This window comes from Rissa tridactyla, chromosome Z (genome assembly GCF_028500815.1).
Source record: "Rissa tridactyla isolate bRisTri1 chromosome Z, bRisTri1.patW.cur.20221130, whole genome shotgun sequence".
NCBI classification, from domain to species: Eukaryota; Metazoa; Chordata; class Aves; order Charadriiformes; family Laridae; genus Rissa; species Rissa tridactyla.
Window position 1 is genome coordinate 81468992 of NC_071497.1, and position 25544 is coordinate 81494535.

General features: G+C 39.6%; 1 protein-coding gene across 1 annotated transcript in view; it reads right to left on the minus strand.

Annotated features, from left to right (window-relative positions):
* Positions 1 to 10871: 10871 nt before the first annotated feature.
* The window catches only part of RIT2 (Ras like without CAAX 2), a 192732-nt gene continuing 178059 nt past the window's right edge, over positions 10872 to 25544 (minus strand). Inside the window, exon 5 of the mRNA XM_054185924.1 lies at positions 10872 to 11099. Coding sequence (XP_054041899.1) covers positions 10872 to 11099 — 228 coding nt within the window. The remainder of the gene's footprint in view (positions 11100 to 25544) is intronic.

Consider the following 25544-nt stretch of genomic DNA (forward strand, 5'->3'; position numbering starts at 1 on the left):
TTTTATTGGGGGTGGGAGTGATGGGGTAATAGCATGAGTATCCTTATTAAAATGACTTGGGAGGTTCGACTATTGGCTTGATCTCTAAGGAGAGTGATTGGTTCAATAAATTCCCTGATAATTTTATAGTTTACTTTGAGAAAGCGCTGGCAAATATGGTTCAGCCAAGATTAGAGGCTTACATTACAAGACCCATACGGGTAATACTTAATTTTTAATTTCTATGATCAGATAAGGAAACTAAGACTAAGGTAAAACAAATGTACCTGGAGAAGAGTGTATAGAGTTACCCAGAACAGAACTATCGAACAGGACATCCTTCTTAAAAGTTCAAGATCCATTCAAGTAAATGAATAACTGCTTTAAGCATTTTTCTCCATTGGAGATGCCTTTTTTTAAAAAAAAAAAAAAATTATCTTACTCAATGCATTGCTTCTTCTAGATTCTGTAGCACTCATTTTCACTACAGGGTCAAAAGTTACTTGTATTTCTTCCTGATGGCCTGTAGAAGCTGAACTTCTGTCACATCTCAGAGCACCTGCCACAATTTTCTTGAACTTGTTTTTATATTTACAAAGCAACAAAACACACATAAGCATCTCTGACATAGTCTAGTGACTTGAAAATACACCAGTAATTCTGTTGGGTGGACTGGTCCCATGTCACACACTGTACTCAAAATTCATTCAAGAAGCTGCTGAGAGAAAAGTGGAATAGCGTTCTTCCCTTACAATGGGAAATTTTCCTTTTCATTAGATACTATTTTAGAGAGTAATCTTGTCATTTTGTGTTGTAGAAAAGCATGCGGCCCAGAATCACAAAGTGAGTTGGATATATATGGATCTACCTGTAAAATGTATGTATCTAACACATGTCAGAGAAATGAGGGTGTTACCTGGCTCCATATTCCGTCAGAGCAAACTCAGGTCCCCAGAGGCAATGCTCCATCATCGTTTGGACATTGGCATGTCCAAACATCCCATGCAAGAAATGTGCTATGGTCCTTCTTATGGTGGGGTTGTGTTTGTCTCCTCTATTCTCATTAATAGCTACCTGCCCAAGGAGTCCTCATGCTGTTGGGATGTCTCATGGTGTCCTGCAGGGCTTCCAGATGCTTCTACAGAAGGGCTGGGGATAATATCCAGAGAAAGTCTGCGAACTTTTAAGACACTTGTAAAATAGCCTTTTTACCACTGGAGAAGGAAAGGAAGAGAATTAATTTTTCTCTAGGTTTCTCAGGAAGGTCTCGTGCAACTTAGACTGGACTTTGTGGATGTAAACATTTACAGGCCCCAAAAAAATTTCCAGGACAAGGTCATGAAAGTGATTTGATTGAGGAGCACTGAATTCACAGAAATAATTCTGACTCAGGAAATTTATGATGAATGGTGTCTGAAAGAGCATACATAACATATCTTAATATGTTTTAATCCTCTTTGCTGGGATTCTCCTTTGGCCTCAGCAGGAAACAGGTATTTGGTTGGCTGCAGTATAAAATGTAAATTCTTCTGTATAGTGAATCTTTAATTAAGATAAAGCAATATAAAGTGTACCAAATCAAGAGTCTACTGAGGGTCTTTCCTCCTATAAGAAGAGGAAAACCCATGATAGATGTTAGTCATGTTACTTGAGTCATTACAAGTGCTTAAACTCAGAAACCTAACCAATAATATTCCACAAAAAATACTGTGAATCATTCAGAATTAAGTAGGTCCCTATACCTTTCAACTTATTATTTTCTAAAGATAAATGCATTTTATTTCTAGGTAAATAATACTCATACTTCTTTCAAAACTAGTCATTGTTTTGTAGTCAGCAGCACAGCAGCCCCCTTAGGAATACGAAAGCTGGAGAGAGGAATGATCTATTAAGCTGGGACTGTTCTCAGTAGGACAAGACATAGTGCTTTATCTTGTCTAAATATAGGTGACCTAAATGTAAAGGCCTTTACCAGTTCCCTTGGAAGCCCTGCCTACCATCAAACACGTCTCACCAGTTGGAAGTTAGCCAGATATTGAAATTCCTTTTACTTCCTTCTATTACTACAGATTAATGTACATATACAAAGTCAGAGAGACTCCTCTGTCTCTCTGGTTCACTTTTATTACATAGATCAGATATCTCTAAGATAAGTCATATGCAAGTATTCCACCAAGTGCCAATAGCTTGCTCATTCTCAACATGAATCGTTACATGCCCAACTGTATCCACTTGCACACATTTAGTACTGCTTTTAGGTAAATATGTCCACGTAAAAGTTATACATTTAATTTAAGTTAATTTTCCTGGCTTTCTGTACTGTCACAGTAAGAGTATTATGGTTTGTAAGTTTAACAGTAATTGAAAGATACCAAAGAGGCATATAGAAAATACGTGCTCTGGGTATTACTAGTAATACTATCAAGAGCATGGTCTCTCTTATTTTCTTCTGGTGACACAAAGGTGTGGAGAAAAAAAATACTTTTGTTCTTTTATTCAACCTAGCTCTACTTCAGATACAGGTTGCAAGACAAATGGGGACAGATGGAATTCTGGGGTCTAAGCACAGTGTGTGTTTGTATGATTATACAGGTGTGTCTCTGATATAATTTAGGATGTATAGAGTATATATTTTCCAGTGACAAGGGAGGCAGATAGTGTCTGCCCTGCTTTACAAGATGAAAAGAATACGTATAGCTTCAAAATGGTAAAAAGCATCTTATTTAACTCTACCATTTTGATTTTTTTTGCAGGAAAAAACATGTCAGTAAGAACTGTCATTCCTCTGCTGTTTCAACAGCACAGCTGAGGGATGGTTGGGGAAGTGCATCTGCCTTCAGGTGCCTTCCCAGCAGTGACGATGATCCTGCTCCCACTCATGGCTGCCCCAGGGGAAAGGATCAGATGCAGACACAGGGCTGTGACGGATGAGACAAGGGGAATTCCTCCTCCAGCCTCCAGCTGTGTTATCCTCTGCCCTCTAAGTGAGATCGCAGGTGACCATGGGCAACAGCTTTGTAAGGCAAAGCCTGAGATTTGGCACTAAACTTCAATGTAACTCTACTGGTGAGCATATGGCAATGAAAGATTATCGGAGACTGCAGTTTCTATATGGCATCTGGGAGATGTTGTCCGAAGAGGACAGTCCGCTTCAGTATCAGGTTGAAAATCATCTCAGATACTTGCGTGTCTGTGAAATTATTGACAGTAATGTACTGCCATAGTATACTGAGGGAATTTAACAGTGGTCTTCAGACCTGTTCTTGATTTTCAAAATCTGACACAAGGTGGGCAGTCTGCAAACCAGTCAGACCTCCTTATCCATTAAAAATGAAGGTCCTTTTGTGTCAGAGTATGTCTTTTCCTCTCCTGTCTATTTGAATCACTGTGATTCCCTATAAGGATTTTTATCACTCTGTGGCAAGTGGTTTGAAAAGTCTCTGTCAGGTAAAAGAACTGATATGGTACTGGCTGTTCTCAAATTTCTCGGCAGTCCCTGGAGGTCTGTCCTGGCTCAGAAGTTTTATCGCAGCAATATTTTACAGCTTCTATAACTTAAGTCTTTCTGAAGTTTATTGTTGGCAGGTATAGCATATTCTCCTAGGTTTTGTGGTTTCATCTATTTTTCTTCTCATCTTTCATCCACATCATGGTAATCAACTCCACACAGGTCGAAGAACTCTTCAAAGTACTCCTTTGAACATCTGCCTCCTTAAAGACATCCCTGCTGTATTCTCTGATAACTTGGATCTCATCCAGTTTTACTTGATAAAGACTTAGGAGTATTTGGTGAACACCTTATTAACTAAACAGGAGAGCAGAAACAGGTTCCTACATTTTTCATTAACATCTGGTCTGAGAACAGTGGGAGGGAAAAAGCCAGCAGCGAATGATCTGCATGCACTGGTTGTAAACTGGTAGCTGCTTTCCCAGATGAAACCACATATTTGAAGTACCTTTTAAAATCTTCAGCAGGGAGCTATCATACCATCTTTTATGTTAGGTATGAGGCATATAAATGAGGATTTTGCTACTATCCTTCCAAAACACAGGGCTGAGAATCCTACTTTTCCCCCAACTGTTCAGTTTAAACCAGCTGCTTTCAGTTTCTGAAGCATACACAGTACAGGGAGCCAGCAGACACCACAGAGAGATTTGTTCTCGTAAGTATCCAAAGAAGCTTCAGTGAAGGGGCAACTTATTCCGTAGTCATGCATAGTCAGATTCTCATTAGAATCCTGAAGCATACTGCAGGGAAGGAAATCCAAACTTCCCATGGACTTCACTGAGTTTTGGTATCGTTTCTTCCTGTTTAATTTTCCATTCTGTGCTGTGTTCTCTATATATTTTTTCATTAAAATGTGTTCCTAAACGGTCTCGCATACTCACAGGAGTAGTAATTTCTCTGACCCCTTCCCTTCATTTTCTATGCCAAGCAAATTGTGTCATCCACAAGATGAAGTAAATAATCCTCAATTTCTATTGCTCTTACTGTCATCCATCTCGTCTTAATGTCCTACATCAAACACTTACGTTGTGTGTACTTGCATGAAATGTCTGGAGCTTGTCTTGTATCTTTTTGAGATTATATCTACTCTTATTCCCTTTCTAGAAAGGCATTAAAACACATCCAGAATGGAGAATGGTGTAAGGCATTCCAAGTTCACTTGATTTTCATGCAGGTACTCATACTATATTCTCCTCTACCACTTCTGCCTATCCTTACCATTACTAAGAGTCTGTTTATTCTGTCTTCCTTATGTTGCCTTTTGCTTTGTGTTACAGCTTTTGTTAAGTTTTCAGGGGCAGAAACCTCATCTTCCCCTGTGTGACTGAAGTATATTCATCATCATGTGATAACACGTAATTCTTTCCTAGAGACAGATGTGAACAACTGTAAGGTTTTCCATTGCCTTCAGAAGAGCTGCCCACTTACACTGATTGAAAACCCTAAGTGTTCAAGCTTATTCATTCAATGTCCTAGATAAAGACGCATCTGTGATTAGTCATCAGTGTCTAGCAGTGTCAGTTTGCAAAGTCAGTTTGCAGGAACCATCAACTTCTTATTCAGAAAGCTGAGTGACTTTGCAAAACTTTGTCATTAAAAATATTACTCATTCTGCTCAATACGAACATTAAATTAATGGGAAATTTATGAAGAAGGCAGAAGATGCAATGTCTTTAGTTTGTTAAAAGTATCCTAGACCGTCTTTTATATTGCTGAGAGTAATGCAATAGAACAAGTGTAATAAAAATGAAAAAGAGTGAGTTTACCTGGGTGGAGTTTAAGATGGAGAGATTAGCCTTGAAGTTTTGTGGTTACAAAGAAACTAATGGAAGAAGCTGCTTAGGAATCTTCTTCAGGCTACAATGTTGGAAGGGACTGAATGAAGTCACAACCGTCATTTGTGAAACAGAAGATCTTGAATCTATTAGCTCTATCCTGATTTGTTCTTTCCAGGACCAGGAATTCCGAACTATCTTGTTTGCAGAATGCAGCAAGGGCAGACAAATAGAAAACTTTTGTCCACTGGATTTCATAGATGTGAAGTAGACTGCCTTCCTCTTCTATTAATTATACTTAAACTGTAAGGGTAAAATGATATTGTTTTCTTTTATACAAATAAAGGGAAATCTAAAAACCTTGTTTTACTTTACCCTCCTAACATCGTTCTTTAACTGGAATTCTGTTCCAACTGCAACCATGAAAAATAATGGCTTTTGAGTTTGGTCATGTAGCTGTTGAAACTGTTTTAAGTCTAAAAGGATTGTAAAAAAAAAAGATGCATGACAAAGTGGAAGAATGGGAAAATCTCATTGTCACATTGACAGAAGATATACAGTAGGTGATGCAATGGCTTTGGATGTTCTTGTCTTTATTACCTCTTGGGGGAAAAGTTCAGATCATGAAATGAATTTGGTGCTCTTGAGTAGACATTTGTCCTCATCACAGAATAACCTCATAATTCAGTGCGATGTAACAAAATTGGAGAGCTCAAATTGAGGATGCTTAGAACCAGGAGCATCGGTGAGTGATAAATCAGGCTGGAGGTACAGGGCAATGCCACTTGGGGTGACTTTCACAGCATCTGTGAGGCAATGCCATCTCCATTACAAATCATTCTGTCAGACAGACATCCCAAGGAACTCCACATACTTGAGGGAACACATCAAGCTAGAAACTGTGCTGAAAAGGAGGGTGATCAGAATCGGTCTAAGACAGTACTCTGTTCAACTGCCATTCAATTTTGTGAGAACACAGATTTTAATACTGTACTGAAGTCATATTCTGTAATTTTTCCTTTCCTCTGCTATTTGTTTCATAGTCATAAACAATGAGCAGTGTGCATGATGCACACTTGTATAAATAATAGTCCCTTAGGGGGAAGTCTGAATATGGCTAAGTACTGTAAGTATACTTAATTGAATTATATTAGCATAATTGTCTGTGCCAGACATCCATCTTTCAATTGCCAGTACAAATTCAGGCAAACACTGGTGCATTCCTATAGCTAACTGTAAACTTTGTGTGATCTATATTAAATTAATTGAGAGTCTTGTGTTTAATTTCTAACAGTTGACATCATCATCTCAGTATCACCTTCTGAGGTGGCTGCAGCAGGTGCCTTTGTTTACTGTCTCTAAAAGAAGGCCCGCCGGCAGCTATTTTGTTTATCACGAATATCACAATCTGGCCCACAGAGACGGTAACATTCAATCTGGGAGAAGACATTGACACAGTTCTAGAGTGTAAATCATCACTAAGACACACTAAACTCTGCTGAAGCCCATCTTTTGCTCGTTGCATATATTTTTCTATCTGTCAAGTTACAGGGAGGGATCAAACGTCTAAGAAAGTCTAAGAATGAGAAACAGAAACTATATATATTATTGTTTATATATACTGTTTATATATACTGTTTACATATATATATTGTGTATATATATGTAGTGGACAAAATGAGGAGAATTCCTTCTTTTCATTCCAGCTATGCATTCTTACAACTCAGTCTCAAAATACAATATTTTACATGTGTAAAGAGATGATTTTCAATCATTTGTAAAGACATCAGACTATTAATGTAGTTCATGAACTGACTGTTTGATGGAACACAGAAGGTTTCTGTGCTTAAGTCCTAAGACCTGTGTGCAAAGCCCATGAAAAAAGAAAAGTTAAGTCTTGCAATATTCCACCTTGACTTACAGCCTTCCCCAGATTACTTCTCAACTAGATACAACATGTGACATGCCATAACTGGGAAGAAGGGTAATTAACTGCCATATATTATGTATTTGCCAGTGACACTTTGGATACATTTGCAAAGTGTTATTATTTTATTTTATTTATTAGCTGGCTTTAATTATAGTCCTGGAGGAAGCTGAATTATGGTCCAGCTGTAACACAGACTGACAGTGAAGTAAGTTATATCTGCCACTTTCATGGGACTGTAGACAAAACACAGCAAAATAAAGTGATCAGTCTCCTTCTTCAGATTTTCTGGACATGATGAGATGAGACACAAGTCAGAGACGGAAAAGTCTTGAGACACAGAGCTGCTGTTTTTTTTAATTCTGTCAGCTAGCTTTGACAACGAAATACAATCTACTGTGATGGAATCATAGTGATTAATTAGGTAAAGCATCTGCACCCAGCCTCTTGTGCAGTTATGACTTATGTTATCCTCACTGACTATAACTTCTATCAGCTCTGCTCAATTAACTGAGGTTAAGCATTATAGATTATCGAGGAAATGGGTGACGGTAAATCAGAAAGACTTTCCCAATTTAAAAAATAAAGGATGGCCAGGTGTTTCAGAGACAGGATTCAATGCCAAGGATTTACAACACTGTTCTCTGCTGTAAATATTGGGTGGACAAATCATACCTGAATTTAGCCATCAAAAAGTTAGGCTTGGAGACCAAACTGCTCTTTATGGAGTGACATATGGTCACCAGAAAGAGGCAGCCATTTCAGGGGGTGAGTCATCCTCTACCCTCTGGTAGATGGGGCAAATCACCAGCCAGATGATCCTCTCTCCCTTTATTAACCAAAGAGGGACTCTTAAAAACTAGACGTCATGCTCAAGTTTTACATGATGAAACTGGAGTGAGATAAATACTGACTTTTCTACCCAACGCATATTCAGATGCCTGAAATTGCTCATGGAAGACATAGCAGAAGATCCTCAGAGGATATGATTCCTCATTCTTCTTGAAGAGATTAATCTAGTACCAAATATATTTCAAAATGTGTCATGTAAGGGCTGATTGTGGAGACAACCTGATGGCTTGGTACATCTGAAAATATGGCTATGTAAGCTCTATCTGTACTAGTAAATTGAACATAATCAGGGAGGTACCCGAGCTCATCTATACTGTTAAATTGTGAAAATGATCCCTCACTTGGGACCATGACAGGCTAGCACTTTTGTAAGCAGTTGCTGAGCATGGTACAGAACGTAGCATAGTCCAGGAATCGCTTCCAACTGCAGTTTGTGTGTGGTAGCCCTGCTGTGAAGGCTAAAAGAGTTTAATAGCATGGAAAGATGTTGCTCCATGCCAGATGACCTGAGTGTCAGAGAATGGGCATGTTTAATTTATGAATCCATTTAAGGCTTAATCTTAGACTGTATCTATGCCCTCTCCTGCAACCTTTTCTGTATCGCAAACTGACCCGAAGCAAGGTAACCCTAAAACTACAGAGCCAAGCCAGTGTTGATATGTGTCCCTCAGCGGGGTGGGTGAAATGACATAACAACCAATGCTAAATGGTTTTCAACTAACTCAAAGCTTAGGCATCTGCCTGAAAAAGACCGATAAACATCCTTCAAGGTTTCTCAGGATACTAATTTCTATGGTCTTTTACACATGGAACAACGGCTTCATCCCCCTCTATGTAATGTGCAGCATTGGTAAAGTCACAGATGTTTCCCCTTGTTATTTATTGTCTCATAGCTGCCATCTGTTCAGTGCAGGCTCCTGTTGTCTCTCCACCAATACTTAGCTCATAAACTCTTTGGACAAACACATCTCTCTGTCTCCAGGATGCTTGACCTAAAATCTCTATGGCAATACAGGTAAAATAATAATAATAGTAATTACAGTAGTATAATTGCAGACTTCACCTGTTGGAGGGAGGAAACAGAATATTAGTCTTAAATGTATGTGTTTGTAATATTCCTCTGAAACAATCTTTCCAAAATAGAAATATAGCCACATATTACCTAACTATATACAGTAAAGTAGTACTTTTGACAGGATTTTTGACAAGTAAAAAAAATCACTGGATTTCTTTGAAAGGAAGGGAAAGTGGAAAACAAACCACCAAATTTTAATGAACTGAAATTCTTCATGAAGCCATAACCTTTTCAAATTTAACAGAGCAAAACAAATAAACTGCCCCCAGATCATCCAAAATATAATTGTTTAAACCCTGAAAAATCATCAAAGAAGAAAAATGAATAAATGAAATTTTAGTAATGAACATACATATTTTTCTAATGATATCAATTATTATTCCAGGACAAACACAAATGACACTGACTACTGGTGTGGTTTCATGGAAATCACAATCTTTATTTTTTGACAAAATGTATGTATGTTTTAACTGTAAAATTTATAAAGAAAGTCAATAATGAAAGAAGTCTGGGGAAAAAAAAAAAAAGAGAAAAAGTCGATTAAACTGTAATCTACTTCATGCCAGCTTTAAAAAGGAGTATTTAAAAAACCTGTCCAACCGATCAATCAAATGATTCACTTGGATGGTCAAGGACTGTGAAAGCTGGTGACAGACCTGATGCAATTCTTTAGTAGGTCGAGGGCTGAATGTTACATCACAGATGTTATCACACACTGGGACAGAGCTGCACAGCTCTAGGGAGGACTCTGGGAATTATCAGAGAGACAGTGCCTTTGTGCGCTCCTTGGTGGGACACAGGAGTGTGGACAATGGTGAAACTCTGGCCCAGGTTGCCCAGAGAGGTGGGAGATGCCCCATCCCTGGAAACATTCCAGGTCAAGTTGGACAGGGCTCTGAGTGACCTGACCTAATTGAAGATGTCCCTGCTCATTGTAGAGGGGGAGGATCAAATGACCTTTAAAGGTCTTTTTCAACCCAGACTATTCTGTGACTCTAATGTATTGCATGTCTGTAGGACACTGCACCTCTGCTATCCAGTCCTGGTGAGTAACAGCAGAGGAGACAGAGCAGTAGCCCTGCAGCCTCCAGGCAGGTGATGTGCGTGACTTGTGCTATGTGTGCCAACCCTTCCTGCTATAAATGGAAAGGACACTACGAGGCCAAGGCTCTACAGGGTCAAAATTGGGAGCCCCCAGCATTCCCTTTGGGTCTGGTTCACACACACACACATATTCACATACAGACACACATGTGCAGGCTGAACACAGTCTAACCCTAAACCTAGATGCGAGTGCAAAGCTGAAGGTCAAATCCTAAAGTCTGTAACAGTCAAAATGTCCATTGAAATCAATGTTATTCATTCCTAGGATGGTGAAATGACCCATGCATGTAGAGAGGAGGCAATAAGTGCGTCCCTTGTCCTAGAGCTGGTGGAAGCTGGTTCTGCCTTGGATGCTGGCTTAATTCCTAGTGTTTGAAGACCAGCCAGGGGCCACAGATGAAAAACCACAGTATTTTCTCCACTCAGATTTGCAGAGAAGGGATGGGAGAGTATGCTAAGTGACTTTACCTATAATACAGAGGAGCCACAGGGCAACCATGAATTGGGCCTTCAAGGAGCTACTTCTGCATGAGGGCTGAAGGGAAGGAACTCCAGGACCTGGTCTGGAAGATGTTGTATCAATGCTGCCTTTTTGAACTGTTACATGTTACTGTGGTCAGCTCCTGATGGGTGGCTCATGGGGAATTGCCATCAGGTTGTACTTTCCTTTTTTTTTTTCAGGGATCCTTTCAGTTTCCGCCACAGACTATCCTTCCTCTTCATCTTCTTCTCTACCATGGGCAGCAAGGATTCTTTTCTTCGGATTTCCCTAACTAGTCCATGAAAGACATCATCAATGTAGAAGCGGAGGGCAGCAGAAGTCTCAAAAAAGGAGCAGGAGTATTCCCTGGCTAGGCTCATTCCTTCTTCAGTTGAGACCTACAAGGAAAAGAAAATTCCACAAATATCACCTAATGCACGGAACATGAATCAACATGAGAACACTACAGTACATGTAATCTGACTTTTTGGATACAAGCAAATTACTTTTACAGGAAAATATTCTAACAGTACTGGACAGAGAAGAATCAAGACTGAAAGGATCAGATTGAATCCAGGAGATGTTTAAACAGAGCATACTGACAATATTCATGTGCTCAGGTATATTATTTCCCTGACTCTAATGCATCAATTTTTCCATGCATTTCCTCTCTTTAGTGCAGTAATCCTGTACAGTTTCATAATGTTGGTACCTTTATTCCACAGACTGGAATGGATGGCCGAAAAGACTTCCATAGAATCAAGGTCCTAGAAAATCTCTGTTCAGCATTAATCTAATCCTGAAGGCAACTTGACTCTTTAAGCATACCAGCTTTCATACCTTAAGATTTTTCAGTCACATTAATTTCTGAGCATGCCTTTAAGTGTTTTGGTCTTGGCAGGCCTGTAATTCTATCACTTTGCTCACACCTGAGCTGTACAAAGGTTCCAAATCTATTTGTCTTTCAGCTCATATTTCCTAAGTGGCCTTGTCTATTACTGTTCTCAGAAAACGTGGAGGAAATGCGTATTTGTATTTTCAGGAACTACAAGGGAGGAATCACCATGAATCCAGAGGGATCCAAGGCAGCTCTTTTTTTAATTTGCTTGAATTTTGAAAAACAGGCATCTTATTCCTAGAATTTCCGTATTGGCTGCCTCTTGGAGTTTGACCTGCCAGCCTGCTAAATGGAAGGGTGCTCAGCATGCTGAATGATGTATGGTTTAAACAGAGTTTAAATGCTTATCATAAGGAGTACCACTGCCTAACACTTGCGGGACTTTTTGCACTTTGGGAGCTCATCCAGTAACTTGTAGCAGGTCTGCAGCAAAACAAGGTGCAAACCCTACGAGGTTCTAAATGTTAAGCTAGCTTTCCAGCCAGTAGACTGTTCTTTCTTTTCAGTATTTGAACATAAAGCTGAATGAAGGAACTGTACAAATTAAATATACAGTGTATATTCAAATTCTAGGTCAGAAATTCCAGACTTTGTTTTTATTTGTATTTGGATATCATGATTTATTCAAGTGAGTTACCGACCCTCTGGATAAAAAGACAAAAAAAGTAGTTTCAGATAGCCTTGTGAAAGGCTGCATAATAGGCTATGAAATGTCTGAATTGCTGCTGTCTACCACAAGATTAATCTTGTTTGGTTTTTTTTTTTTTCTTATTTGTGTCTTCATGCCCCCAAAAGTGCCATTTATATTTATTAGGGAAAAAAACCCTGGTGTTTCACGATACAAACAAACTCTCTCATACCTACCATGAGGAAAATGCCCCTTATGATAAAGTTATGACATTACCATGCGTTTTTTGTACCTATCCACAAAGATGGACAGAGTATGAAACAGGATTTTGGATAAAACAGAAAATTAATTCATTCCAGCCTAGAGGTAAATCTGCACTGACCACATACCTGCATAACACAGACCACAGAATTCCTCCCCGTCACCTTTGCATTGAGTCACGAACTTTTTAACATTAGTAGGATCATTCCTTTAAGCTACAGGTATAACCTTAATTTAATTAAGAAAACCGTAAGGATAAGCAGGGGTGTTGCGTGCCAACCTGAATAATACTCACTGACACAATGAAAGATTTTTACCGCTTTCCAACTGCTATAATTTCCAACCTTTAGCAAAAGGAGATGGGTAGCAATATGGTCCTTGTTTTTCTCTGGGCAGCTGTGTAAGCAAAATGTGTGGTTCAATATGTCTATTGGGCACCATTGTGAAATTGATTGTCTGGATAGAAGACTATTTTGTTCTTTTTTGGATTTTATAATCATTTTTTTTCTTGCTATGCCTTTTTGAGCCGCAGAAGGATTTTTTATTTTATTTTGTTAAAAACACTGCAGTTCTGAGCAAATGATTGCACAGAGCTGCAGTTTCAGTGAAGATTTTGTGCATTCATTACCTAAAAGGAAAAAAAGAAAGCACATAAATTGAAACATCCTTATGTTAAAGAATGGTAAGGTCGTAAATATAATTAGGGCGCAAGCACAGCAATACTCAAATATAAAAAATTACCCTTCCCTTTGCTCCATGATTTTCTAGTCTTTGTGCATCTAATTCCTCCTTTGTTCAGCTCTTTTTTTTTTTTTCTTTTTTTCCCCTGCCTTTTCTAGGATCAAACTATGTTTTCTTCCACCTGCAAGGAAGAACAACTGCAGGGAAGACATGCTATGCTCTGTAATGAAACAGAACTGCTGAGAGCTGTGGGAACTGGAGAAAACTCAGGAGAAATAAATTTTACAGAAAAACATCCTTCTAGTATCTGTGTGGCTGGAGGCTTGTAACTTGGCCAAATTTGGCTAGATTTCTATAAAAAGCAGCAAAAGTTTTGTTTTGGACTCCAGTTTCCTGCCAGATTAAAAAGTCAACATTAAAGTTACTAATGGCAATTGTTCATTTCAAAGCATGGTATTTTTCTTATATCTTGCCCTCAGGAACTGGTTAACTGCTTTGGTGAAATTTTATGGAATAATTCAGCATGAGGAGGACACCTGGCACAAACAATTTCAGGACATTTAGTTGAAGTTTTTCAGCTTCAAGGCTGAAATCTCTGCTTCAAGGCATCTCTGAAATCTAATGCTGTCATAATTACCACCGCTGCTTCCAGCATCAATGAAAATATAGCTATAGTAGTTTAACTAATCTGATTGCTGAAGAAATTGTAAATATAGAGAGATGTCTAGAGGAAAAATAGACATTTTTCTTTCGGTTCATCATTTGGTCAAGAGGCTAGACACCTAAGGAATGAGAAACAAGGGATAAAGCCCTTGATGAGGTCACTGACGCCCACATAATTCCAGGGATTTACCTTGTTCCCTTCTTATCACCAGAAGAGAAACTATATCATAAAAATCCATCCCAGATCTGCACAGCTCAGGGACTTGTTGACAAATTGCAGCTTCTGTGGGTCTGTGCCAGAAGAAGATATGATCTGTCAGCATGACACGAACAGACAGGTCAGGGAGCGAGGTCATTCTATTGAACATATATCTGGGAAGCAGGGCTTTATATCTCATCTTTAGAGTAACCCTCTCTGATTGAAACTGGCATTGTTTCCCAGAGTATAATTCTGGTTATATTGATTCCAATTTAGCTCGTTCCTTTGCTGGTAAACTTTAAGAAGTGAATGAAGGTGGAAGACTGAAGGTGCAGCGAAGATAATGAAAAAATGAAAATTTAAGAGCTGGCAGAAGGTTCCTGAATCTGATCCAAACTTTAAAAACTGTGATTGTCTTGGTGAGGGGGAATGTGTGGGGGGGTGGATCAGGACTTACAGAAACAGGGCACTGAAGTTTTCAGCGTAACCAAAGAGCAAGATCCTTCAGAAGGACAAGCCCTTAAAATGGGCATGAACTTGGTGCGTGAGCCACAGAAAAACAGTCTCCTCACGTCTTCCTTGCAGAGTGCATGGTTCTGAGTGTCCATTGGGGCACATGAGAGTTGAGAGGGAAGATGTGACTCTTACAACTGCATGAGGACTGTGGATAGTACATGGGACTGTAGGCTGAATTTGGGAGTTTCTCATCTCTGGAGAGTTCAGGGCAGCTGGAACACAGCGCAGCTTCATACAAACAGGAAGTATTCACTGGCTACAGACCACATTTTATACCATTAAGATTCTGTTTGTGGCTTTTGCAAACCTCCCTTGGAAAATTACAAGTGAAATTAAATGCAACGCTGACAGCCTGTGAAAACTGTGATGGATGAGCTGCCATCTTTAAGACAGCCAGTTCCCCACTAAGGTCAGCTCCTGCACAACCAAACGGAGAGCACAAAGCCACCCGGGCTGAACGGTGGGTGGGGAGACACTGCCAATCATTGGCCTCCATAGGCAGAACATAAAAATATCTGGATCCAAGAAGGACAGTACAAAGAAACTAAATAGATCAATAATCTACCTCTGCCCTTGGACTGTCATTGTTAACTGTTGTTATTTGTTCACACAGTATTTGTCGTGGAATATATTTTTTAAAAAAAGAAGAAAAAAAAATGTCCCAGTCCTTTCACCCTTCTTTTCTTTCTTCAGATATTTACCCTACAAGGTAACTTTTTACCGATATTTACCAAACAAGAAAGCTGATGAGGGACTTTTTAGGATGTTGGGTAATGGTAGGACTAGAGGGAATGGATTAAAACTAGAGATGGGATGATTCAGATTGGGCGTTAGGAAGAAGTTCTTCACCATGAGGGTGGTGAGACACTGGAACAGGTTACCCAGAGAGGTGGTGGAAGCCCCATCCCTGGAAGTTTTTAAGGCCAGGCTGGACGGGGCTCTGAGCAGCCTGATCTAGTGGGAGATGTCACTGCCCATGGCAGCGAGGTTGGAACTGGATGATCTTTAAGGTCCCTTCCGACCCTGACGGTTCTACGATTCAATGATTTATAAACTGTCTATCATATTCTTGCCACGGAGCAATGACATCCCTGAAAGGAGGGGAAAAAACAAGATCAAGTGGAAATCAATTCATGCTGAAAGAAATGTTGAATACTAGGCTTTGTGGGTAACCAGTGTTTACTCTTTGAGGCCAGAAATTCAATATGACTATGTTTCAGGTCTAAACAAATGCACAATAAATGAAAAAGTGAAACAAAAATCTTGGTGTTAGAATCTCCAGTTTCCATCTTCCTCAACATAAATATTCTGCTTTGTTTCAGAATTTTAAATTAATTTTAAAATAAATTATTGCTTAAAGTTAGAATTTTTGAAACTTTTCCTTCTGCAAACATTAACATTTTGACCTTTATGTATGATCCCATTCACAACTGTATACATTACAGCTACAAATTTGATTTGGCCACAAAATTCACATCTAGTTTCTGCTGACACAAACCAGCACTTTTCATTCTACCAAACATGTGCACCTTATTTTTCAACTCAGTCCCAGGGAAGCAGATACCTCATTTCAGAAGCCTGAGCAGTAAATGAGTAACATGCTGCAGAAACATGAGAGGTACCTCAAGAAGACTGTGGCCAGCAGGTCGAGGGAGGTCATCCTCCCCCTCTACTCTGCATTGGTGAGGCCGCACCTGGAGTACTGTGTCCAGTTCTGTGCTCCCCGGTTCAAGAGGGACAGGGAACTGCTGGAGAGGGAACAGCAAAGGGCTACCAAGATGATTAGGGGACAGGAACACCTCTCTTATGAAGAAAGGCTGAGGGATTTGGGTCTCTTCAGTCTGGAAAAAAGACAGCTGAGGGGGGACCTTATCAACACTTACAAATACTTCAAGGGTGGGTGTCAGGAGGATGGGGCCAGGCTCTTTTCAGTGGTGCCCGGGGACAGGACAAGAGGTATTGGGCACAAACTTGAGCATAGGAAGTTCCACCTAAACATGAGGAGGAAATTCTTTACCCTGAGGGTGGCAGAGCCCTGGCACAGGCTGCCCAGAGAGGTGGTGGAGTCTCCATCTCTGGAGACATTCAAAACCTGCCTGGAGGCATTGCTGTGCAATCTGCTCTAAGGTGACCCTGCTCTGGCAGGGGGGTTGGACTAGATGATGTCCAGAGGTCCCTTCCAACCCTGTAGTTCTATGAGTCTATGAGGCACCTACAGCTTCGCTGGGCAACCTGGGCCAGGGGCTCACCACGCTCAGAGTAAAGAATTTCTTCCTAATATCTAATCTAAATCTACCCTCTTTCAGTTTAAAACCATTACCCCTTGTCCTATCACTACACTCCCTAGTAAACAGTTCCTCCCCATCTTTCCTGTAGGCCCCCTTTAGGTACTGGAAGGCTGCTAAATGTGGTCTTGTTGTGTGAACTTATGCCTTGACAGACTAGATGGTATGGCAATAGCATGTGGCACAGTGCTACACATCTCACACCATCAGCTGTTCCAACCTGGGAAGGCATTTGCATTACTGAGGCTTAGATATTGCTTCCCCTCCACTCATACCTGGCCCTTTGCATTTGGACAGGAAGGAAAATGCAGCTTTAGCAATGCAGAAAATAATAGAACTGTCTTGGGCTTCTGTGATGAGCTTTGTGGCATATCTTTAAGGGATGGAGTATGGAGAGTGTGGTATTGTAAAACTAATTTGCTCCTTTTTTAAAGGAAAATTGTATAATATTCTTGCAAAAAATCAAATTTCTAGACAAAACTGGTGAGATTCATCAGTCCCAAATTATGCCCTTCTTACCTGGTTAGCCCCTAAAGTGGGACATGAAACACACTTAAACTCCCTGTTTTGAGCCAGGAAAAATCATTCGATCCAAGGGAACTGAAAATTGTTGAGGGCTGAGAAAGTAATGTGATGAAGCATCACTGAACACTTGTTCTTATGCTCTTCACTATTCACCACTACTAGATTAGCCTGATATTTTCTCTGAACTGCTACGGTCATGGTTACGCTATTATATGAAAACTCTAAGCTATGGCTAGCTATTTCATTAAATGTAACTGTCTCACCCTTTTTCATAGGAAAAAAAAATAAATTTAAGATCCAATGCTAATTCACACTTAAAAAATTTCTGGAGATTTTTAGCATCTTTTGTGATGGAGATTATTGCCCAGCACTGATTTCTGTCTAGTATTTCTCTCCCTTTTTGGATTTTTTGTTTTCCACAATTTGGATACACAATATTCTTATAATATATCTCCAGGTAATTTCATTCCTGCTTTGGGCAAATATTTTGAGTAAGAGAAACATCATCCGTGGAGTTGAATAGTCACAAAACAAGTGAACCACATAAGTCTCCAAGGTGTATTGTTTCCAACTTGTGATAATGTTACTTCATTATTTGACTGCTGTAATGCAAAATCATTTAATCAACATCTCATTTGATGTAAAAATTACAACGGAATCAGTTGTTCTTCTCTACTACAGACTGTACTTTTCTGGCTTTATCTTGTCAAAAGCAAGACAGATGAGTGGGGTAAAGTATCTTTATACCAGGAAATGTTTCTAGAGAGATGGCCTCAGGATCTGACTGAATTGGATACTCAAAACCCATGATCCTGAATCAGTCAGCAATAGCTCTAGGTCTAATTTGAAGAGAATGTGGAAGCGTTAAATCCTTAGCATCAGTCTTCAAGATGAACAAGTACGGGTCAATTGCTCAAAGCATTTTTCAGCGATCTGACAATTTTCTAAATTGTCCATCATCTTTAAAGGTACTTTGATTGCAACACTCAGCTGAAGACATAGATGGCCATAAGAAGGTTGCAAAAAAGCAGATGTCTCTACATGAGTTCATCTTGGAACATCCACAGGAGGACACCAGGTTTTTGTAGGTAAAAAAATCTCAGAATAGCAGTTTAAAGTTCACAAGAAAGGAAAATCTTTTCAATTTTTTGTAAGCAACAACAAAAAAATAAATTGTAATCTGCTAACAACAGATAGATATTAAAAAACTTACACATAAAAAGAGCTGCAAATGTACCATTTAGACTTTTTTTTTAAGCAAATAGTAGCGCTGAACTCTTATTTTAACACTGCAAGTGATTTCTATTGTTTTGTGAACACAAGTCAATTATCAGTCCAGTACAGCCACCCCCTGTTTTTATCTATCTATAGAGAGGTGTGGGCTATTTTTATTTATGTGTTAGACATTAAAACTTCACTAGTCTATTGAATTCAGTTCTTCATTAAGGCTCAGTCACTAAGCAGACTGGGTACTGAGTAAATCCACCTAATACATGGTAACATATGTAAATCTCATGTCATTATATTAATTTGAAGATAGGAGTTACATGGCCTCTAACAGCAATTTATTTTTTTTTTTCCTTAAAACACTCCACAGACATGAGAAGATCAAAACCAGAGCAGGAGTCAGTGAGGAGGGCAGAACAGAGTGTTGCTTTCAGTGTGCTATTTTCAACAGTTGTCTGAGGATTGGGAGACGTTATATAAGAAATTTGGAGGAGATCAGAAATGTAAATCTGGAAAGCTAAATGGAAGACAAGGAAGAAGCAGAAACAGCTGTATATTTATTTGTGTGTGTTTGTACATATAGTCACGAAAGAGAACTGTAAATGAAGTAAAAAAAAAACCCATACAAACAAACAAAAATATTGGTGATTCACACAACTGTAATAATCTTTTGAGTCAAAGCATCAAAAAATTGTGTTCAGTTAAATGTGTCATTTTTAGACATATCAACAGACTACCGGAATTAAACTCTGAAAGTTCCCTTTATGCTTAAGCTGAATATGAGCTTTCAACACCGGAGTAAAAAGAATCACAGAAAAAAAAAAAAAATCTGTTCCAAATGCAGTGAATAGTGCCGTGTGTCTTGGCACCACGTATTCCTTCACACTATGTGGAGTGCAATGCACATGTACCTCAGTGTAGAGTTTTCACTTCTAAACTTGCTCCCAGACAGAGCTTGCGGGCAAACAGAGAATACCATGCTACGTTCCTGGCAGTGAGAAGAAAATTGAAGCAAAGCTTTCCCTTCTCCCTCCATCTCCATGCAATTGTCATCTGCTGAGATCCAGGGATTCTGTCCAGGCTGCTGAAGTGGGTATTCAACAGAAGGGAGGCAGAGGAAGATATAGTGGATTTATAGAGATTTGGACTGCAATGGAATAATTTAATAGTTTTTTTTTTCAGAAGTTGTTTGCTGAAGTAAGCAAGTGTTGCAAATGTATGAGGTATTAAAGTGCCTTATGCACAATTTACAAAACAATGTTTCACCTTTCCACCTATTGCATGTATTGCTTTTCTAAGAAAAATTTACCCAAGACACCGACAGGGGATGTCGCATCAGGAAAGGGGGTGGCAACCTGTTGTGTATTTTTTTTCCTAGAACGTGTAATTAATTTTGAGGGTTTAGTAATTTTGAAGTTTATTGGGAAAGTTTGTCAAACAATCTCATTATGGAAAGTACTTGCACAGTATCTTTACTAAACTAATGACATTGATCTTCCCCATGTCAATATTAGTTCAGGCAAAATATTACACTTTTGCAGAATATGAGTTGACTGAAAAAAATCATGGGAGCATCACTGGAGCCTTACTTTTCAGCTCCTTTTTAATGTGCTGAAAGGAGAGCTCATGGATGAGCAAAGGGTCTTTTCTTGGTCACAGGAACACTGAAAGAATGAGGCCCATGACATAAGAATCTTAAAACAGGAATGACAGCTGCATAAGGAGCATCCACTTAACTCCATCCTGTGATGTGATCCGCCATCATGGACAATTCATAATAAAATGTTGAGTCTGAAGAACTACATAGGAAGGGGATAACAATGAGAAATGAATGTGCTGAGAGAGAAAAATTAAAAAAATCTTAAATGGCCAGTGGGTAGGAAGAGCTGTAAGAACGCATTTAGCTAATTAGACATAACAAGCTCTCTTATTGCCTGCTAACCTCACTCAAATTACCTCACTTTTGCTGCAGGCTAAGAACATGCACTCAGATAGTTTCCGTGGTAACTTGTTCATACATCTGTAGTTAGGTTGCCCTGTTGGCAAGCTCCCCATTCGGCGGGCAGTTTCTTTGGATAACCCTTCTGTATTTGCTGCCTGTGGGCTTTGATTTTTATTCAGAATAGCAAACATCTAAAAGTAAGCAAAGTAACAGCTAACAGCTGGCAGAATCTTAACTTTGTTGAATATAGCCCCAAACTTTCTTGCATACATCCCCAAGACACCTTGGATAGTTTACTAACAGAAACTTAAGGAATGATGATTCTCAAGGATTAATCAGTAGGGTTGTTTTTTTTTTCTAGAATCTTAATTTTTGACTGAAGCCAAAAGAGTTGGCTGGGATTGTAGATCATGTTTATTGACACAAAGGAAAGGAAATAGTGAAGAGACAAGAAGAGTGAAGGTGGAAGGATGGTAGAGGGGAGGAAGAGAGATTATATGTTTATTGTGCTAGCTTGGGGGTAGAATGAGAAAACAGACTCTTAACAAACAGAATGGCAGAAACTCCTTGCTAGAAGCATCTGCTTAACCTCTATCCCTGATGTATCTGTACAATTATGCAGATATTCTTTTGATGCATAGAAGATGCTGTATTAATACACACTGGGAGCCCAAATCATGATTACAGCTGATAAACTCTTATTCTTATCCAGTGTAATAGACTTTTCAGTCCTCCACTGATAAAGCCGTAGCTCAGTTCACCTAGCGGCATAGGTGATCTTTCATATACGCACACAAACACACACACAACAAATGCTGCTGGGATCAGATTGAGCCTCTCCAATATACCTGGCAGAAAAGGTTGGCCTCACAGCAAAACTTGTATGTGGATGCTGACAAAACATTGCTCTAAAGAGTCCCTTCAGTACCGGGAGGCATTCAGTATCAGGTGCTCTGCAGATTAGAGATAGTTTCTGACTTTTATTTATTTCCTGTGTTCCAGTCAGCTAGCCCATTCAAACCTGCACTCTGGCCAGACTGTGGAAAAGGCACTGAAAAGGTGAAAAGACATCGTGTGTAGTGTGGATGCCACAAGCCAGGCTGGTGTCCTGTCTCTTTTGGAGGATTTCATAGAATCATAGAATGGTTCGAGTTAGAAGGGACCTTAAAGATCATCTAGTTTCACCCCCCTGCCCTGGGCAGGGACACCTCCCACTAGACCAGGTTGCTCCAAGCCCCGTCCAACCTGGCCTTGAACACCTCCAGGGATGGGGCAGCCGCAGCTTCTCTGGGCAACCTGGGCCAGGACCTCACCGCCCTCACAGCAAAGAATTTCTTCCTAATGGTGAATCTAAATCTCCCCTCTTCCAGTTTAAAACCGTTACCCCTTGTCCTATTGCTGCACTCCCTGGTAAAGGGTCCCTCCCCAGCTTTCCTGTAGGTCCCCTTTAGGTACTGGAAGGCTGATCTAAGGTCTCCCTGGAGCCTTCTCTTCTCCAGGCTGAACAGCCTCAACACAATCTGTCCTCAGAGCATAGCTGCTCCAGCCCTCTGAATTTTCCAGAAATTCTTAGAGGAAAAATGGTGGGTCATAACTTGGAGTACATGCAGCCAGGTGAACCGCTGCTTCTGAATCCTCCCAGACAGAAAAGACTGAAAGTGAAGGACAGGAAACCAATAACAGATAAATTACAGTAAATATAGATAATCCTATGTGGGGAAAAAAAAAATACCTTAAAACATAAAGAGTATTAAGGACTGGGGAGAAGAAAGATAAAACTTCTCAGAAGTAATCTAATCTGGCCAATTAAATATTAACAGTATTTTATCACTGATAATCACAGTGGCTGGTCGATCAATCTGGAACAGGTGCAGATCACCATCCACGCCTGGATGAACAACGCCACGGTTCAGACTACAGAGTGAAAATGGAACATGTTTACCCAGCCTTGCAGGTATAACTGTGAAAAAGACAGACAATAACTCATTTGATTTATCTCAGGAAGCTTGCTCACAATTTCCTAATGGCTGGTTTGTTTTTTTTTTCTTAAATACATAAATAAGCCTAAGTTTGGGGGGATAAAATTGTCAGTACTAAAAGCAACAGCTGGTGAAAAACAGTAAGTGCTTGAAGCCTTAACAGTTACTGTCACTAGCAATTCAGGACATGTTATCACCCCATTATTTTTTTACCATAGAAATAAAATGAGTGTTATTAAATGGTTTAGAAAACGACAACTGCCTGTGGTAAAGTTTTGTTGTACTCAATGGAAAGAATATTAATAAGGGGATAGGTACAATATCTTTAGGAAAAAGATGTGCAAAAAGAAACGTAGATCCCATTTCAGAGAAAAGTGGCAGTTACTATGCTATACTACCATGATACATGGTTTAGGGTGAAAGAGACCTTTGTAATCCATCCAGTCCAAACTAGCTCATACTGAGTCCACCCAGAGCAGATTACTCATGACATACTCAGGCAACCTTTGAACACCTCCAAGGAAGAAAATCTCACAGCCTCTCTGGGCACTTGTTCCACTATTTAACCACTCTCATGCTGAAGAAAGCTTCATAATTAATCAGATTTTCTTGTGATAAAAAGCTGTTTACATTTGTTCTCATTCTTTCACTGTGCACCTCCAAGAAAAATCAGGCTTTACCTTCATTTTACTGATTATTAGGTGGCTGAAGACAGTAAGACTGTTCCCCTCTGGTTCATGAGGCTGAACAAGCTCAGATTCTCAACCTCTCCTATTACTTTTTGTGCTCTATCCACAAGACCATCTTGCAAATTTCTGCTGAACTCACTCCAGGATGTCAAAATATTTCTTGTACTGAGAAGATCAAAACAGACACAATGCTCCAGATACATTCCCACACGCGCTGAATAAAGGTGCAAGGATCACTTCCTTGGACCTCCTGGCTACATCTTTACTAATACAACCCAGGATGCACCTGGCCACTTTCACTGTAAGGACACATTGTTGGTTCTTGGTCAGCTCATCCACTGGGACTTCCATGTCCTCCTCTACAAAGCTATTTTCTCTCCAGTTGTGCCCAATTTTCACTGCTGCATGATGTTGTTCATTCCAGGCACAGCCTTAGCATTGCTTTTGCTGAACTTCATGCAGCTCCTGTCAGACCATTTCTCCATTCTGGCGACGTCTCCTTTGTGTATATATCCTACCTGCCAGTTTATCAACCACACCACTTAATGAGGTACCACTCATGAAGATACCTCTGTCCCAGCATTGTTTTGAGAAAAGATATTTAAAATACTACCTCAAAATTGACCTCTGAGGAATCATACTGGTAATTTCCTGTTAACTGGACTTCGTATTGTTCATCACAACCCTTTGAGGCTGGTGGTCCAAATAATTCCCCTTCACCTTGTAGCCTGTCCATCTGAACCATATCTTACTTATTTGGCTACAAGGACACCATGAAAGATTGTCTTAAAATTCTTGTTAGAGTCAAAGTAAACATGGCTCGTTTTTCTCATCCAGAGTGTGAGTCACCTGAAGGCAATCACAGAAGTCAGTCAGCTTGTCAGGCATGATTTGCCCTTGGTAAATCCATGCTACCTGTTCTCAGACACTTCTCCTTCATGTGCCTGAACATGGGTTTTTGAGACAATTTGCTTCATAAGTGGATAATCCATTTTTTTCAAGGTAACTAGATTGAAAAAATGTAGGGACGTAATTGATTTAGCTTTAAACTACTTAGCTCAGGTATTGATATCTATAAAGATACAGACATCAGCACAGGCTGTACATTCCTATCCAGGAACCTGAGTATACACCTACAAGCTAACCCCCACATATCTAGCCTCACTGAAGCTTCTAAGACTGCTCAAAGAATGCACATACAGATGTAAATGCTGAGTTGAGATAAACGTTTATCACAAGATGTCCCATGTAAGTAAAGACAGGTGGAAGTTTTTGATAAGTAATGATTTTGGGTCACAACCTGAATTTTTCTACCTGATGGATTTCTGCTTTGTCTCTTTTTGGTTTTGTTTTTCTAACCACTTTTCATATTTTAAAAGCTTGGTTAGATACTTCTAACCCTTTTGCTTACTAGTAAGTTATTGAAAAAAGTGTAAACCAAAGTAGACTACATGTTATCAAGGAAGGCGGAATACAGCCTCCCAGCGTAAGACAACAAAAAAGGGAGTAAAAGTACTCAATTCTCATGCCATATGGGTAAGAAGGTTAAGCAAATAAAGCAAAATTGATGAAGTAAATGGAAAAAATTCTATTACACCTTGATTCAGGTCCTAGAGAAACAGTCTGGTAACAAGCAGTCATCAGTCTCTGAACAGGTGGTATACCTGAGTATACAAAATAAAAAGTGGGAGGAGGAGGGGGACAGTGAAAGAAGGGAACAGCTTAGATCACAGATGGCTTAAAATGATCCAAGAGAATATTTGTTTTTAACCCAGAATGACTGCATCTTTTCATATACAGCTCTGGACACTGAGAACTACCCATGAAAAAGGAGGTTTGCTTTTGCTTTCTTATGCAGATTTGACATATATGGAAAGAGTTACTTTTCTCTGATGTCTCTAGTGAAAGATGAACTGTTTTGATCTATACCCACTCTTCAATACTGTTCTCATTCTGAGACATATGCTGAATTTGCACTCCATAATCTGATGGTAGGGCACACTGCAGACTACAGAGAAGCTGTACCTATGGGGTGAGTAAATAGCTTAAATGAAAATTACACTACAGCACATCCACAGCAAGATGTAATGGTTTTCAATTTATTTGGCCTTCTAGGGATTAAGTGTCTGATGTTGACTCACTTTCTTTTTTGTTACTAGTGTTCTGTGCGTTTGTAAATCATGCAGTCCTGTGAAATCAACAGGGCTACTCACAAAAAATACAGACATTTAACTCTGCCGATCTGTTGTAGCAGTTCTCTTGTCCTCGGTAAGGATCTCTGTCCTTTCAACTTGCTTGGGTACAATCAAAACAAAAGTTTGCTGAGCTGGGTGTCAGCAGGGTGAGTGCA